At 43.1% G+C, this 18,832-nt stretch overlaps 1 protein-coding gene across 1 annotated transcript; it reads left to right on the top strand.

The window, feature by feature from the left end:
* The first annotated feature begins 932 nt into the window (after window positions 1–932).
* On the top strand, window positions 933–13,345 carry LOC136426584 (snake venom 5'-nucleotidase-like). The gene is made up of 13 exons (XM_066415255.1): window positions 933–1,334; window positions 4,894–5,021; window positions 5,942–6,027; window positions 6,752–6,853; window positions 7,306–7,392; window positions 7,779–7,982; window positions 8,470–8,592; window positions 9,239–9,358; window positions 10,058–10,201; window positions 10,700–10,906; window positions 11,584–11,724; window positions 12,050–12,100; window positions 12,467–13,345. The coding sequence occupies exons 1-13, from the start codon at window positions 999–1,001 to the stop codon at window positions 12,679–12,681; spliced, it is 1,944 nt and encodes a 647-aa protein (XP_066271352.1). The 5' UTR covers window positions 933–998; the 3' UTR covers window positions 12,682–13,345.
* The last annotated feature ends 5,487 nt before the right edge of the window (window positions 13,346–18,832 follow it).

Here is an 18,832-nt window from a genome sequence, read left to right as displayed (position 1 = left end):
AACACGACGCCACTAATGCAGTGCCTATTGGTACATCGGTACTGTACAGGCAGAATGTTCGCGGTGGTTTTATGTTCGCGGTTTTCGCGGTGAACTCTTTACCGCGAACTTTAAAACACCGCGAAAAGTCGTTCCATTGTGTTTCTGCAGCGCTGATATTGTTTCAAACGGGGACTCAAAACCACCGCGAACACTCCAAGTTCTTCCTACCGTGAAATCAAATCCCCGCGAACATTTCTGCATTTACAGTATTTTCAAGGAGTGGCCCTCGAAACAGTCTGTTAATTAGATGGCGCCGAGACCTTGTTTAAGGCGCCAAGCAAAGTGATGCGCAATTGTCCACTTGTTCCTAGCCTTCAGGCCAGGAAGACCTTTATTGTACACACATACCCACTGGGTTCAGTACAGGTCACAACAGAAAACGTCACAGTTGGCAAATACATGATATACAATGATAACTTAGCAATAGTTTAATAATTACATGAATTTGACCTCTTCTCGCTTCTTGGCAATGGTGTAGATATAGGTACAGATGTGCTTAATAATGAAGGGTTTGTCTAAAGCCATCAGCAATGTTCACAGCCCAACACGGAAACGTATCTTCCGAGAACACAGTAACTATACGCCGAAATGTAACGCCCACTTCATTTGAGCTTTTCAAGATTAGTACCAACAATATCAAGGTGTATTTGCGTCGTCACCATGTGTGATCACATTCTAAAGTAGACCTCATCTTTCATAATCAAACTACTGAGAGATTTGGACGTTTTAAACCCACCAAAGTATGGTCACATGAGCTTCCATTTCATTTGACCCGATCGCGAGTTATAAGGCGAGGGTCGTCACCTTTACGCCCTCGCTTCAAAGACATCTATTGTCTTTATGCAGATTTTACGTACGAGGAAGGTATATATACACCTCACCCCCTGAAACCAGTGATATAGAAATAGTTGTGTGTACGTGTGTGTAGACTTGTGTGCGCACGTACGCTTTTCACGATGAGGCCGTTTTCATTTTCCGTAGCCTTCGCGTTTGTTTCGTGCTGTAGTTTCCTCGCCGAGTCCGTGTCGTCGTTTAACCTGACCGTCCTGCACACCAACGACGTGCACTCCCGGGTGCAGGAGATGAACGCCTTCGGGGGCAGGTGCCGCCCGGGCCGCCCGTGCTACGGAGGGTTCCCCCGGTTGGGTACGAAGGTAGCGGAGGTGCGGGGCAGGGACGACAACGTGTTGCTGCTAGACGCAGGAGACCAGTTCCAAGGAACTCTGTGGTACTACTTCTTTAGGAGTCCCGTCGTGGCACAGCTCATGAACAGAGTAAAGTACGATGCCATGGTAAGTAACTTGTTAACCATTCAGTCATAGTCTCTACCACACCTCGAACACGTAAAAGAACCCACCACGCTTATCGAAAAGAGTAGGGGTCCTTCCCGGTGTGAGTGGATCAGATAAATCTGCCCAGATATGTTCAGTACAAACCTGGTGTGTTACTGACTGACTCTCCTGATTAATCATCCTCCCTTTTGTCCAATTCTACTATCCATACCCCCGTAGGAAGGCCTGGCGGAGGATAAGGAAGCATGGTTATCATACCACCGTGTGCTCGCCGCTGTCTCTTCGGTGATAAGAGTGCTGCCCCCCGCCCAGTTTATTAGCGCGCGCCGAGGATTTTTAAGGGGTTGATTTGGGGGCTTCGACAACTAGAAAGGCCAACTAGAGAGACAGTCTACAAGAAACAGGCCTGTGCTTAGCAGACTGGGCCCAGCAAAACAGCTCTAGCCGACCCGTAGAGAATTGTGACTAGGTTACATGGTATAGGTGTCGGTTTACTTTTACAAATACAACTGCATTCAGAAGTCGCGGTCACTTTTCATAGTACGATTTTTGTTGTTGTCGTGGGAATTTAAGCGAGGCTAAACAACATCCTAACGTTACAAGAATCGACGACAATCTTTCCCTCTGTCACAGGATAGTTAGATTTTGTCCGACACATACGCGACTGTTCCACGAATGCGCCCACTTTTCCGTCGTAAACATGTTAATGTATCGTATGACAAACATGGCTGGTGTCCATGAACCATGTACAAGTGTGTTGTACAAACGTGGCCACGACAGTCTTGGCTGTCTTGCTACCTTGTGGTAACCGACAAGACAAAATGATCATTTCAAACGTTCAGCTGAATTCGTTTCTTTTATGAGGAAACTGTTGAACGGACTTACGTAGGACTCAACGGTGAATGGCGTTTTGTTACACTTTAAGCGATGTCCACAGGGAGTAAACACATACCTGTCGGTCGATTTATCGTATCTAATTTCTTTTGTGCGTATCGCGTTGAAGGTTCGGGGTTCAAGGCCCAGAGTAAATGGCAACGTATCAACCCAGGTTTGTAACAAAACGAATCGTTGTCTCACAACCTCATACGTACCATTCCTTACATTTCAACTATAGCAGGTATACCGGTTTGCGACTAGCTGAGCGACTTATAAAGGTGACTACGGAGGCCCGGACTTTAACCTGTTCGAATATATCATTACGTGTCTAAATTCTTTCGACTAACACAAACGTCAAAAACGTAATTTCGACTAACCAAAAAAAAGGTTATCGTATCCAGCCAGGGCTGTACAACCTTATGTTCGATTCTCTCGCAATCTGACACGTAACGATGCAGTTTCGTGCACATCACGACGCAAACGAAATCATAGGAGTATAACTTTGTGTACCTAAACAGAGACATTACCACGTCAGTCTTAGCAGTTGCAAGCAGCGTCTGTACGAATACAAAATGACGAATCTGATTTCTGTTGGCAGACATGATGGTCTTATATAAGGAGATGACTTGGTATGAAGTCAGATTTCAAGTGTTCATCATAATCTTACGTGTAGTTTTTTACTCTTTAATCTTATACACCCCCACCCATATCGTCGATGGTATCGCCAGAATGAGGAAATAACATTCCATCTAAATCGTCATTCTATCATCTGTCGTATCTGAATTGACGTTTGTTTAAAGCCACAAGATGACAACAAAGCTACAATGTATTGCGGCAGATTTGTAACAAAAAGTGAGCTGTTTTATGTGTAGACGTTTCTGTGATATTACATTTCAGCACCTAATATCTAGCCCACTCACACACCCCCTTACCTCCCCCCTTACACCCCCCCCACTTAAGTGCACCCCCTCGCCCCACATCCACCCACATACATACATACACCCTTTCCTGTATGCTCTACATTTAGGGTCCTACATTAGAATTCCCCCAGGCACTTCCTGGTCCATCCCTAAAATATATTTTTTGTCTACTTGTTGCTGAGATAAGTTAACATCACACAATTTCCGTCTAGTGGCGACAGCATAATTTTCTCCTTAAAGTAAGTCCGTATAGTTTACAGATACTGTTTCAGAAGACGCCATAAACAATTTTGTTCCTACAGCTAAGCTTGGTATATACTTATCAACTATCAGTAGAATAGGAACCTCTCCCTGATTGGAGTTCGATAAGAATAGTGTCAGTGTGACGTGACAAAGCTTTGGAGGTAATGTACCCTACTTCCGCCACGTGCCCTGCACGCCCCTCTCGCGTCATGTCGAATTCGAAGAACTAGACTGACACTTGTCGATTGATACATGCACAGATTTGAACAAGTTCCACTGCAGTGCCGTAAGAAGCCGCTAGGAAGCCAATTATCGAACTTGACTTTTATCTCCCCGACACCTACTTAATATCACGAAGATCCATCTACAGCTTCTATATACACACTGTCACACATACATACACAGCATAGCATACATAGCAAACACATGTACATATACACAGTGTAGCATACATAGCAAACACATACATGCACAGCCTAGCATACATAGCAAATGCATACATACACAGCATAGCTTACAGAGCAAACACATACATGCACAGCCTAGCATACATAGCAAACACATACATACACAGCATAGCATACAGAGCAAACACATACATACACAGCCTAGCATACATAGCAAACACATACATACACAGCATAGCATACATAGCAAACACATACATACACAGCATAGCATACAGAGCAAACACATACATACACAGCATAGCGTACATAGCAAACACATATACACAGTGTAGCATACATAGCAAACACATACATACGCAGCATAGCATACATAGCAAACACATATATACACAGCATAGCATACACAGCAAACACATACATACACAGCATAGCATACACAGCAAACACATACATGCACAGTCACTCAACGTTCTGAAGGAAAAGCAGTCATCCTCAATTGAGGTGGAGCATTATGTTTTTTTTCAAGTAGCTAGTGGTAGTGCAATGCGGCTTCGCTACGGCTCGCGTTGATAGCCAAGCACACCGGGTCACCCCTACTCTTCTCGATAAGTGTGTTGGGATCTTTTATGTGCTGAGGTTTGACGCTTGAGGCTTATACATGGAGCTCCTTCATACACAAAATTTAACCACAAAATCGCAGGAAGTGCCTTAACTTTTGATATTGGAGTTTTCTTTTTACTTAACCAGTGACTTCTTACCTGCTGACGTTTCGGTGTCTGTCAGACACCTTCTTCAGAGCTTCTGACTGGAGTGCTGCTTCTCGCCGCTATAAGTAGCCGAAGTAGGTGGCGCTTTTTCGGCGAGAACACAATCGCAAACGTGGCTAAGCTTATACCCCCCCTCGTCCCGGTTCATCACGGCTACTTATAGCAACGAGAAGCAGTACTCCAGTCAGAAGCTCTGAAGAAGGCGTCTGACAGACACCAAAACGTTAGCAGGTACCTAGGTAAGACGTCACTGGTTGTGTAAAAAGACAACTCAAATGTCCTATATATGTTCTATCAACCTGATGAAATTATTTTCAGGTGCCTAAAGTCTTATTTCTTTCAGGCGATCGGGAATCACGAGTTTGATGACGGTGTTCCGGAGCTGACCAAGTTTCTCCGCCAGACAAACTTCAGCGTCGTGAGTGCCAACGTCAACGCCACCAGGGAACCGGAGTTCGAGTCTCTCTTCAGGTAAACAAACAAACAAACAAACAAACGAACAAACGAACAAACAGACAGACAGACAGACAGACAGACAGACAGACAGACAGACAGACAGATAGATAGATAGATAGAAAGATAGATAGATAGATAGATAGATAGATAGATAGATAGATAGATAGATAGATAGATAGATAGATAGATAGATAGATAGATAGATAGATAGATAGATAGATAGATAGATAAGCAGATAGAAAGACAAATGATAGGCTGTTCCACTTTTGGTCATTTTTATCAAAATTTAATCACATTAAGGCACATTTCATAACATTTAAATGTTTGTTTGTTACTTGCACTATTTTAACTTTCATTCTCTATGAAATTAAAGTTATTTGAAAGTTTGATGTCATAAAAGCCCATGTGGGCTTGAAAATTCAATGAGAATTCAACATTTTGTATGTACGGAGGAGAAGCTAAACATTAGAATTTCCTGTGCTGAGAATTGTGAATTTTCCATTCATTCATTCCATGTTCCTTCTCTGTAAAGCCCCCCTCTCACTGGACCCGCGGCACGCTGGCGACGTCGCTGCGTCCTAAACTGGATTTGTGTTACCCTTGACTTTATAATGGGAATATTATTCAAAACGTACAAATATGACCAAAAAGACAACAAAACACACAAAGCTTAAAAAGATTCGTTTTTTGTCGATGAAATTCGTTGCGGGCTTTGTCAATTCGATCGGCCGCCAGCGTGCCGCGGGTCCAGTGAGAGGGGGACTTAAAGCATGCACACGTTGTATACCTGCTTGCAATGAATTGATATCTCATTACCTTCTATCACATGTAGTGCATTTGGACTACTAACTACTAGTATTCATCTTTTGTATGGTTTGCTTGGGTCAATATCAAGAAATTTAAAGTCACTAGTATTTGCCCCATCCCTGCACTAGTCGGTCCGTGACGCTGAACGTGAGCGGTGAGATGATAGGAATTGTCGGCTACACCACCACGGACACTCCCGCTATATCTAAGCCAGGTCAGCGATTGGTTGTGTTACTCTCTTTTAATCGTGTTTCTAAAGGCGTTTCATTTTTTGTTTCAGCACAACTTGTCGGTCTTTTTGAATTTTGCAATTCACAAGGGGCCTTTCGTTCACTGTGTGATTTTGTAAGCATGGTTTAATGCATTGAAACATGTGTTGGTGTACTAGTGTTACCGTACACTGAATTGTCGGCTACACCACCACGGACACTTCCGCTATATCTAAGCCAGGTCAGCGATCGGTTGTGTTGCTCTCTTCATCGTGTTTAATTTTTGTTTCAGTACAACTGGTCGGTCTTTTTTTTTCATTTTGCAATTCACCTAGTGCTTTTTGTTCACTTTGATTTTGTAGGTATGTTTCGATGCATTGAAATGTGTGTTTGTGTACCAGTGCTACCGTGTTTTTTTTCCGTTTAGCATATAGCCAGTAGAAGTGAATAGCCTCTACCAGGCCCCGCAGATCGCTGGGAAAATAGTAGAAACAGGTCAAATAGAGTGAATTGTATGATGGGAGTCGGCTACACAGAGAGGGTCCAATCTACAATCCTGGGAACTGGGCCTGCGAGTGAAACCCTCGATGGCCAAACTCCCCTGGCAAATATTCACCCTATAGCCGGTGCGATATAGCCTGGTAGAGAAGTGAAGACTAGATCTTTCCAGGTCTAACTTGTGTCGAAATACTGATGGATTGAAACAAAACAAAATTTCCACACCTTTAGGGGATACCGTGTCGTTTACGCCAGTTGTGACGTCAGTGCAGACCGAAGTGGACAAACTGACTCAGCAGGGGGTGAACAAAATCATTGCTCTGGGGCACGCAGGTAGGTTATGAGTTTTTATTCTAGTCAGAGTCACCGTACATAGCCATCGACATCATCTGCGGTAGATTCACATTGTCAGCATCATATAAAAAGTCAAAGTGGTCAAGAAGGCTTACAGAAGAGTTAGAATTGCCTACAAAAGTATTACATTTGACCATGCACGTTTCCATTTCCGTGCCAGTGTATAGATCTAACATGACCACTGATCAACCACTGCCTGGTAAACATAGGCGGACAGACCTGTCCTTGGTACTGACCTATATATCTGCTTGGAGATACCTTATAGATTTGATCATACACGTTTGAATGTCTGTGCCAGCGTATGGATCCAACATGACCACCGATCATTCAGAACGCTCTGGTAACATAGGCGGACAGGCCTGTCCTTGGTACTGAACCACATATCTGCTTGAAGATAACTTGTATATTCGAAAATTTGTGTATATCCCCAGGTATCCATGTGGACACGGAAGTGGCGTCACGTGTGCGAGGAGTGGACATCATAGTGGGAGGGCACACCAACACGTTCCTCTATACAGGTGCGTTTTCAAAGGCTCTTTACTTCCGAACTATTTCAGTATTTTGCTTCATAATGTTGATAAAGATTATGATTGGATAGCTCTGAAATACAGCCTATAATACAGTAGCTGGTCATAACTCAACCTCCGTGGTACTGCAGAACGCTTCAAAACACCATATCAAACCATTCCTTAGGGATTCTTGTTTTTTTTAATAATTTTTTCATTCCTGGTCTGTACACGGACTCGAACGGTCTTTGCTGCTTTACGCATAAGACAAAATGGCGATTCTCATCCGACGGTTTGCTTTGACCATGTTTTTAAACGTGTCAGTTGCGTTGTGATAAGATAAAGAAGTCTTAAAAGGTCTTATCACAATGCAACTGACATCACAATGTTTACCCTAGGCCAAGCACCGAACATAGAAGACCCCGCCGGTGCTTACCCAAAGGTGATCCGTCCTATCCACGCCCCCTCGCGCCCGGTGCTGGTAGTGCAGGACTACGCCTTCGGGAAGTACCTGGGTTACCTGAAGGTGACGTTTGATGACGTAGGAGGACTAGTCCACTGGGAGGGGAATCCCATCTTGTTAGATGACACCGTTGCAAAGGGTGAGCTGAGATATTACTGTTAGTTTTTATTAACGAAGAAAAAGCTTTTGCAAATAGACAACACTGTTTCAATGGGTAAGGTTTTACTGTTAGTTTTATAGACGAAACAAAAGCAGCTAGCGATTAAAATACACTTCCTACGCTTAAACATAAGTTCAATCATACATACTGTTTCTGCTCTTTAGCTACATCTATGCTATCGGAGCCTGAATTTCATTGATGGTTTGCTTTATATAAAAAATGTAGCTGGCGAATTTAGACACGAACACTTTGTGTATGTCATCACCTTTATTTCAAATGAAAAGACACCATCCCCGAAATGTTTTCTTTTTAAGATCGACAATTTCTACAATCTGAATCAGTTTGTTGCAAATTTGAGAATCACTCATCAGTACGGTGGCCCACTACGACAACAGTCGCCATCAAACTTTTCGTGACATCTTGTCGTTATGGGCCACCGTAACTCAGTCTATCTCTTCTGCCACAGACCCTGACATCTTGGCGCATGTGCAGACCCTGGAGGCCAACCTGTTTGACATGGCGTCACAAAGTGTCGGCAAAACACATGTCTTACTGGACGGGAGCTGTCGTTTCCGAGAATGCAATATGGGTACGTTTTCTGGAAGCGTTTGTATTTTGCAGACAAAAGCTTTCTGCTATCTGTATCCGTTTGTAGTAAATTTGGAAATCACAAAGTATCAGTAAAACGCACGTCTTACTGGACGAGTATGAGTCCTGGAAATGTATGTCTATGTAGCTTAACCTTTTAGAGAAGGGTTACAATTGAGGGTAGCTACAGGAATCGTAGGTAGAATGTGGGAATCTTATTGGCCACAACGACCTCCGTATTGTTTTGGAATTGTATTTGGTTTACAATTAGCATTAGATAGGCAAAATGATACGTTTATAGAGAGCTGAGATCACGCACAACTTGGTAATAAAGGTTGTGACAAGATAGTACCAGGTCTATATGAAGATATTCTAGCAATGGTATCTGAAATAAATGGTTAAAGTTTAAGACGATTCGAGATGACAAACTAGAATTTGTTCTAACACAGTGGTAAAATTCTTACCGTTGTTTGTATAAACGTTACCGATATATTTGTTTTACTTCACACCTGTTTCACATGGTCCAAAACGGAAGATTAGTTTGCGCATGCGCACACTTCGTAAATATGAAATATCTTGATTTTTCGTGCGAGGTACCACGAGAAGGGCAACGTATTCATCGCGTCCTTTTTGTGTCCCGTCCCTAGGTAACCTGATCACGGACTCCATGTTGCACCAGAACAACAAACATCCGGACGAGGTCGGTTGGAACAACGTTGGTATCGCCGTTCTGAACGCAGGCGGGATTCGTGCAACCTTAGTTCAAGGTAAAGTTTAATAATTTACATTCATTGTGCTTCAGTGTTTTATGAAAATTCGTTCTCTCAGAAAAAACTCTCAGAACCGTGATTAGAGGAAAGAAGCAGTGCGTTTTTCAGTGAACGACTATCGCTACTACTACAACTACTTCTACTACTACTATTACTACTACTACTACTACTATTACTATTACTACACATAAACGTATTTACATACATAACAACTCACCGAATGCTTATCCATTCCTATGGCCTTCTTCAATAGGACCGCCCCCACCACTCAAGGTACGTTACTTTGCGCACATGTAACTTAGGTAATGGGTCAATGAAGACTGGAAGTTTATGGCGTCCCCCGTCAGTTGATTCGAACGATGATGTTGTAATGGAAGCTCCACTGGAATTTTGTTTGTTTATTTTCTGCGGAATATTTACAGGTTCCATGCCAGTGGGAGACATCGTCAAAACGCTCCCCTTTCAGAACGATGACTGGAAGTTTGTGGCGCCCCCCGTCTCTCCGATTCTATAACTATGTTCCTAAAATGGAGACTCCTCATTGATTTTTGTGAACTGTTTCCAATTTCTATCACAGTGGGATACATTGTTGGAACGCTGCCCTTTCAGATCGGTACCTGGTAGTTTGTGGCGCCCTCCGTCTCTCCGATTCTTCTGAGAGATTTTATTTGTTTATTTTCTGTGAAATATTTGCAGGTTCCATCACGGTAGGAGACATTGTCGGAACGTTGCCCTACCAGAACACAATCGACATCGTTGAACTGCAGGGGGAGGACGTGGTGCGCATGCTCGAGCACTCCGCCAGTCTGATTGGCCATCCCAGGTTCCTCCAAGTGTCCGGTGAGTAGATTGTTGTTGTTGTCCACCTTGTAGTGCCTAGTGGTCAGCAAGCTTTTTTGCTGTTTCCCTAGCAGGGTGTATATTTACATGGAGGGGTTGATAGTCCTTCATCCCCCCTTTAACTTAAGAGCACGAGGCACCTGCTCAAACACGGGACTCCCATTTGACGTCCCTTCCGAAAGGCGGTTGAAGCCCCAACCGAGACGCCTTCCCGGATTTGAACTGACCTTTTGGGTCCTCTGGCGACTGTCTATAAAACTGCAATTTCCGGTTCTGGACAAGCTATGGTTACGATTTGTGGTTGGTATATAGCTATCGTTATTGATGATGGAAGCCTTTTCGACATGTCCAGGTCTCCGCGTCACCTATGACGAGGCCCAACCGGTGGGACAGAGAGTGGCGAAGGTGGAGGCCAAGATTTTTGAGTGATGACTTGACTTGACTTTGAGTGATAGGTACCTCTTATATTGATGACGGAACCCTTTTTCACATGTCCAGGATTGCGCGTCACCTATGACGAAGTCCAACCGGTAGGACAGAGAGTGGTAAAGATGGAGGCCCGCTGTAGCGAGGACTGTCTCGTACCAGAGTTCCGCCCGCTGAACGTGTCTGCCGTCTACAGGATCATCATGCCGACGTTCCTGGCGGACGGAGGGGACGGCTACACCATGGTAGCGGAGAACAAGACTGCGCACCATATCCCAGGTCTGGTCTTATCATTTGATCAGAATTGAAAAAAGGGGCCCCGTCGGAGAGTTTACGGGCCCCGTGGGACACGCTACGGGCTATTTTGGGCACGACCGGGGCCCGATGTGACTTTAACTCGGACTTAAAATCAACCCGGGACCCGGTAACAAAGACTCAATAAGCTAATAGTGCGAACCCCGCGAGGTATCCCCCCCAACACACACACACACACATCCATACCTGGCAGTCCACCGGAAAAAAAATGTGACTTCGGTGCCCGGCCGGGACTAACCTGCGGGCCCCGGTGCAAATGTGACCAAGGCATTACTGAGGGGTTAAGAATATTGGTGATTTCTTACTTCAAGTTCATAAACAAAACTGACAATAGCAAAGGAATTAAGGTTTCTGCATACCGACAATGCAGATACATATAGTTCTATCTGCTAATCAGGATGTGGGATTTTTGTTTTAGAACTTATACTTTAGAAAGAGGAAAGATACGATGAATCGCTACGTGGGCACAAGTTAGAAATTTTTAAAAGTGAATGAACCATCTAAAAAAGGCAATTCTTCTCATCACAATACATCTCAAAATCCACCGCAAAATGTCATCATTTAGTTGTCGGACAGGTTAAAGAAGCAAAGGTTTGTTAAGGCTAGAATATTGACACATTCTCACTAACGTTACCCTGCAGGTGACCTGGACACAGACATCCTGATAGAGTACATCGCCGCGCTGTCTCCGCTGTCTGTCGGGCTGGAGGGGCGACTGAAGGTCATCAACTCATCCCAGACTCCCGCTGAGACCTGCAGGAACATTCCAACCTCTGCTGCTGGTGAGTTCTGCTAGTCCACTGACCATTTTTGGCGACGCTTCTGGGGTGAGCCTTATGGTATAGCGTCAAGTCAAGTTTTATTGCACGACAATTGCATCAGGTACAATGTTTGGCAAGTAACATGGAATATTCACAACTACGGATCTATCCATCCATCCATCCATCCATCCAACCATCCATCCATTCATCTATCCATCCATCCATCCATCCATCCATTCATCTATCCATCCATCCATCCATTCATCTATCCATCCATCCATCCATCCATCCATCCATCTATCATCCAATTGCAATCAGTTTCTTTCACTTTTTCTTCATGTTTCAGTCACACTGCCTTCTGCAACCCACGCTGGTGCTATGCGTCCTCGACCGGAAGGTACGGAATAGTCAATTATATGCGGTTTCATACAGTACATTAAATTTAATACAATTCACTTATGTATTCACATGATGATATTTCAAAGGCGATTTATTCCAGCATTGCTCATCCTTTCATTCTTCCCTCCCTCCTTCCTACCTTCATTCATATAAATTCTTTATTGTAAATCAATCAATCAATCAATCAATCAATCAATCAATCAATCAATCAATCAATCAATCAAAGGTGATTCATTCCAGTACTGTTCACCCTTTTACTCTTCCTTCCTTCCTGCTTCAATTCATTTCAATTTCTTACTTTGATCAATAAATTAATTAATTAATTTATTGATTGATTGATTGATTCATTCATTCATTTATTCAGATGATGATGATGATAATGGCAAAGGTGACCATGGCCAGATCGCAGCCATCGTCGTGGGCGTGGTTGTTCTTGCTTGCGTCATCGCTACTATCACCGCCTGTGTCGTTCTACGCATGCGTCGGAGGAGAAAGGGGTTCGACATGTCAGCTCCGTCGTACAACATGGGTCACACCAACCCTGCGGTCGTCATGGAAACGGGGAATTCCAAGCGATAAAACGTTCTGACAAATTATAATCCTTCCTTATTGTCGTCATGATAACAATGAACCTTTTTCATATTCGGATTATGCGCATTCATTCTTATTGAAACATTTGTAGACGTATTTGCAGATTTTTTGTCATCACATCGTAGTTAACTGGTGATATTATATATGAGAACATTGTTATCCTTTGTTAGGTGTACATATGTCTGTTCTAGCTGTATGCCATTAACAAGGGTATCACGCATACCATTGTATAGTGAGTATTCTAGCACAAAGTGTAGTTTATATAATATAATAACAATGAACTTCATTGCATATTCATGTCCAACGTGGACCAAAGGCTTTGAGTTATATCACGAATGTTGTATTCCATCTATGTTTACAGTCGCTTCCCTCTTGTTAAAACGTGTGTTGACAAATTTAGAGTTTTTCTAGTACATTGTAGTTTTTTAGATGATGATTATATACGTGAATATTTCGTCCTTCGCTAAACGTTAATATTTGTGGTATAGTTAAAGGGCGCTTACAACAGATTTGCCATATCTGTGTATAGTGAACATTCTAAAACAACTTGAAAATGTATTTTATTTTCTACACAATTGTTGTTACAAAAGGTATACTAGTTCTGGACCACCATGAATAAAGTTTTGAATAAAGGCACTGTCCATAATAAGCCCTGATCGTTTGGCGAATGTATGTGTTCGTGGAACTCTAGTATTGTTTCATAGAGAGCTAAAGTATGAATTTCCGCACGTCTCCGCGATCCGGGTCGTGTCACGGATATCTGTGTCTTGCGCCCTCGCCATTGATGATGCCGTGGCGTATTTCTGGTGGTGTGTACCTAAACCCGTGTTCAGGTTCAGGTCCGGATTCAGATCCAGGGGTTTAGGTTCAGGTCCGGACTTATAACTCCGGACCTGAACCCATGGCATATGTGTGCTGAATTATTTTCCTGTTACAAAAATCGGCATATATGTTACATGCAATTTGAAAATTATGTATGCGAAATTATATACAGTCAGTAGTAAACACAAAAGTTATATGAAACACAAAAACAGCAATATTTTCATATTTTTTTCATTGCAAATTTCACGATCTAAGGAAGGTTTATGATGGCTAAAGACAAAAAGGGAGTATAATTATACATAAGCGAGAGATTTAAAGTCCGGACTTGTTTCCTGACGTTTAGGTTTTTTTGGACTTGAAATTAAACCTTAGGTCCAGTCCGGATCTGGTCCGGGGTTTAGGTACGCATCACTACTTAAGCTATGGTCACACTAAACTCACGTCGTACCTGCGATAGGGTTTCTTCCGTCATGACAGCGCCGTACGTCGTACGTTTGGGAAAAACCGGGCGCAATAGTTAACACATACAAAGTGGTGGTCACATATAACGTAGGTACATCGTACGATGGGATTTTTTAGTGAACCTAGGTCAATCGCAGGTAAATCGCAGGTAAATCGCACGTAAAAGTAGCCATCGCCGAGCGTCCTACGTCGAAAAATACAGCTAAAGATGATTTTGAACATGTTCAAAATTTTCCTTCCGTCGCCGCACGATTTTATTGCCCCCAATACAGACTTCACTACGGCCTTCTTTTTATACCAATGAGGTGACAAATGTATACATTTCGATCGTTTTCTGATGGTTTCAGTTTTCCCTGATATTGTCGATGTTGTTGAAAAGTGCAGCCACCAGAGCACAGTGGCAACCGGTGTACAGCGCGCCCGCTGAAGAGCCTGCTTTCAAGGCTACGATTTTCCACGTGTCAAATCAAGTATCGCGCGCAGGTGATGCATACGATTGTTTCATGGCTATACACACGTGGGTTCATAATTATATCAGACCTCAGTCCCATCCTGTCTCTACTTTTAGTTTGCCAAGAGAACAGTTTGCGGATGGCCCAGAGAAAGAATATGACAGGCCAGTTGTATTGTCCATCAAAAAGAAAGCACATAATAGGCATAAAACGTCAAACAAAAACTGAAACTGAAAATAGAGACAGGATAGGACTGAGGTATGATCTAATTATGAACCCAGGTGTATACAGACATAAAGCAATTATATGCGCCTGGTTCTGGACCTGACACGTAGAAAATCTAAACTTGGAAGCAGGCTTTTCTACGGGCGCACTGTTTTCTGGTTGCTATTGTCTTATGATGGTTACAATTTGCATCAGCATCGGCAATATATCAGGGTAACTGAAACCATCAGAACATGGTCGAAATTTATGAATTCGTCACCTCATCATGAGATAAAAAGGCCGCAATAAAGCCTAAATATGAGGCTATAAAAATCGTACGACGTTGGATGAAATTTTGAACATGGCCCGACGCTCTGCGATAGCTGATTTTACCTACGATTTACCTGCGATTTACCTGCGATTTACCTGCGTTGTACGGGAAATGCATCGTACGTGCATCGTAGGTACGACGTGAGTTTAGTGTGACCGGGGCTTAACTTACCGCCCTTTTCCCCCCGTACCCGTCTATGTTGATACCGTGCTTCCATTGCAACGTGACAGTCAACAAGCTGGGAGTCAAGGGTCAACTAAGAGGAACGCAGATCTACTTACCGTTGGCAGGTAACAGCGTCATTGTTGACAGGAAGATCGAGTTTTTCCACAAGCAGCGACAAACATGTTTATTCAACCATAGCTCGGGGCACCTTTCGATCCTTCACCGCGGGACTCAAAGCCTGGCGGAAATTCGTGCAACACCTGCGATGGAATCGTGACATTGTCGTGTAACAGTCTGGTTTTGGACCAAATTTCTGCCCGATCTAGATTACAAAGGTTTCTGAGGGATGCCTAGAAGTGTTTTGGGCTCGGTTTTGGGGGTACTTTTTAGGGAAAAGGACCATGATCGTCCGAGTTTTGACCGTGTTGGCTGTATTGGGGTTGGTGGCAGCAGCGAACGGTGATTCACAACTCCTTTTTCTTTTCATACATATTTTCTCTGCGTTTGATAAGCTCATTAAGGTCTGCATATCGTGCCTGAATGCTTTGCAAGCATTATGATTTGGTCCTACACTTTCTGATCTTACGTTGTTTTTGTTGATATCTGAAGAATACCAAGGATTTTGTTATTCAAGTTTTTTTGTTTACCCGTTTTCTACAGAGCATTCGCAGGAATTTTCTATCATTCTGGGGACAAAAATGCATATTTTTGGACAAGTTTTCGCAAAATTGAGATGTATGGAACAAGAAGAACAAACTTGGACACTGTGGTGTTGCATCCGGGTTTAATCTTTACTATATATCTTTTTTATGATCTCCATTTTGCTTTTAAATACTTGCCATGATTATTAAGTCTATATTTCAAATGACATAAAGGACAAATTACGTACAACTAAGATACTAAATATCTATATTAAGGCAAAATTTAGAAGTACTAGTGTCCTTCAAGCAACAATGGTAATATTGATACAATGTATATCATAGGAACCAAAAAAGAGTATAATTAGAACTAGAAATGGTTATAATTGTGTTAGCATTTTATCATAAATTATAGAAGTACTGAAGATGATCATCGTCAATTGACACAAAAATTCAACATCCTCTTATACCTTGTTATGTTATATGCTGGAAGTCTTGAAATGTTCGGGGTGATTTTATCTTTGCTAGCCTCCTTCGCAGACTTCCTATAACGGCGGCGTAACGTTATATATAGGTGGGGGGGGGGGTAAGGTTCTCTAATGCCGGCAAGGGAGTTGTGTAGCCAAGGGAGTTGTGTAGCCGAGGAACGACCGCCGTTTATAAACGGCGGTCGTTCCTCGGCTACACAACTTCCTTGGCAGCATTAGAGAACCATGCCCACCTGGCCAATGTATGCGCCGTCGTTATAGGAAGTCTGCGAAGGAGGCTATATTTTTTGCGGTTTTCGCACTGATTTTTTCCACCGAGAACTCATGACACCGCGAATATCTGTCCGTCTGTCTGTCTGTCTGTCCGTCTGTCCGTCTGTTTAAACAGATTCACGTTGTACAGTATTACAGCCCAAGAACCATGTTGTAACATAACCTGGTAAACCCCTGACAAGTGCGTTACACGGATGTTTATGCAGTCTGGGATCCGTGACAGTTTCGCTCGATGCACACCTATGCATGGCACGGACGGTTTGTTTACTAAATCATTATCAGCGCAGGAGAAGTCACGCACAGGTGTATCTGTTGGATCTGGATATTTAAAACATGGCTAGGAGCCAAGTTCATTTAGTATGGGGGAGCTACACGCTCAAATTTCAACCACTTAACGCCCGGACAGACTCTTACAAACATTCATTCTTCCCCGCACAATCCCAGAGTGGAACGCCCTGCCTGGCGCGGTTGTTACGGCTCCCACCGTTGAGTCATTCCGCGCCAGGCTGGAGGCCTGCCCGCCTTAGCCTGGGACCTCCTCCCCCCCCCTACTTTGCCCCTCGCGGGGTTATCTGGGGGTAAAACAAGTTGAAGTTGAAGTATCACGCATTGCATGTTATCTCATTCATAAGAAATAATGACGATATTACCCTTTTAAACAGTTGCAATTTAATAATCAATATCATAAACGTAAGTAATAAGTACGACGAATAAAGTGTTGCAATCAAGTGGGAAGGAGATCTAATGGATATGTGTTGGCATTGCGTATGTTGTGAAACTCGATACCGATTAGCAGCCAAGAGACGTTTGCATACATATTAGGGCCCTGTCACACTTGTGCGTATATTCAAGTGCGCATGAGTTCCGCAGAAACATTTTTTTGTTTAAGTAAATTTTGCGGGGAGGAATTTGTTTTCTACTTAGACCCATCGATGTGCAGTCTAGTTATCAAACCAAAGAAATTACTTCTTCGGCTGCAAACTTAACCTAAACCAAAAACATGTTGATACGCAACTTGTGCGGGCTTGTATATACGCACAAGTGTGACAGGGGCTTTAGGAGGGTCTTCATAAACAAGCTATTTGACCCTTCCCTTCTTTGCTGTCATCTCAGAACGGGACTGTAAAGATCAACAAGACACAAAAGGAGACCTGAGTGGGAGATATGTGTAAGGAATAGCAGAGAGAGGTTCCCCGATGGAAAGTGAAGACAGACTCCAGTTGTTGCCGTGGCCGATGGGAAAGATCTTTATTCCATGTCACTCTGCATGTCCTCTACTCTCTATCCTTAATCCCAGTCTGTCTTGTCTAACATACTGTGTTCCCAATTTTATACGATTCTCAACGCCTTCAAGATTAGTCGTGAAGGATGTAGTAAAGGAGTAACAGTCTCAGGGGCAATGGAGAGCCTAGTGCCGTCTTGCACAGCCTTGTACAGGATTAGTCATACACACGTGTCATGCACCGAGTACTGCACATTTCCTAGAAAGCTAGGGGAGTCCTCTGCTTACACACAAATTTCAATATGCGCTATATTACATGTGCACCAATAGTGTCATGGCATGCAGGCCAAAATTGTTGACTATTTTGTCCCATGGCATTGTAAATGCAACAAGAGCCTCATGTATTGTACTACTATTACAGACAGTGTAAATCCCAAAGAGGCGAGTACGCCGATCCCGGTCCGCACGGCTTGGGAATTCAACGCGCTAACCGCTAGGCTAAAAGGTCCGGACCAGTCAGACTGGTCAGTTAGTGGAGTTTTAACCTAAGTTGTGTGTTGGGTAACAACTATAGTTAACAAACATTTGAAAGAAATTGATTTACAATCTTGTAATATGATGTATCTTTCAATGCTTTAACTGGACGGAAGCTGATTAAATGTGGATATTATTAGATATAAATTTGTGTGCTAGCCAATAACTATATTCAACATACATTTGAAAGAAATTGATTTACAATCTTGTAATATGTTTTATCATCCAATGTTTTAGCTGGACGGAAGTTGAACCAGTATATCCACCATTTTGAGCCGTTGACCTATGACACGGCGGAGCTCCATTCGCGCCACGAGCGCGCGAAACGGTCTGCCAACCTTCACGAGCAGTTCGTACATCTGGAGTTCCATGCTCACGGCAGGTAGGTAAAAATGACGACAAATACTGTAAATCTTCAAATGTTTGCAATGGTTTTAATTTGGTGACTTCTTAACTTCAAATTCATCCGTGTAAATTCACAATGGTCGCTGGGAGGCTATCAGACAATAAGGTTACGTCTTACCATGCTACTTTGGGTTTTTGGGTTC

Source organism: Branchiostoma lanceolatum, chromosome 2 (assembly GCF_035083965.1).
Source record: "Branchiostoma lanceolatum isolate klBraLanc5 chromosome 2, klBraLanc5.hap2, whole genome shotgun sequence".
Taxonomy (NCBI): Eukaryota; Metazoa; Chordata; class Leptocardii; order Amphioxiformes; family Branchiostomatidae; genus Branchiostoma; species Branchiostoma lanceolatum.
The sequence above is the reverse complement of the archived record's forward strand: the minus strand, read 5'-3'. Positions and strand labels throughout refer to the sequence as shown.

Coding starts and splice junctions, on each gene's coding strand:
- LOC136426584 (XM_066415255.1), top strand. CDS start 999: ATGAGGCCGTTTTCATTTTCCGTAGCCTTCGCGTTTGTTTCGTGCTGT. Junction 1,335..4,893: donor GAGTAAAGTACGATGCCATG/GTAAGTAACTTG, acceptor TATTTCTTTCAG/GCGATCGGGAATCACGAGTT. Junction 12,101..12,466: donor TATGCGTCCTCGACCGGAAG/GTACGGAATAGT, acceptor TCATTTATTCAG/ATGATGATGATGATAATGGC.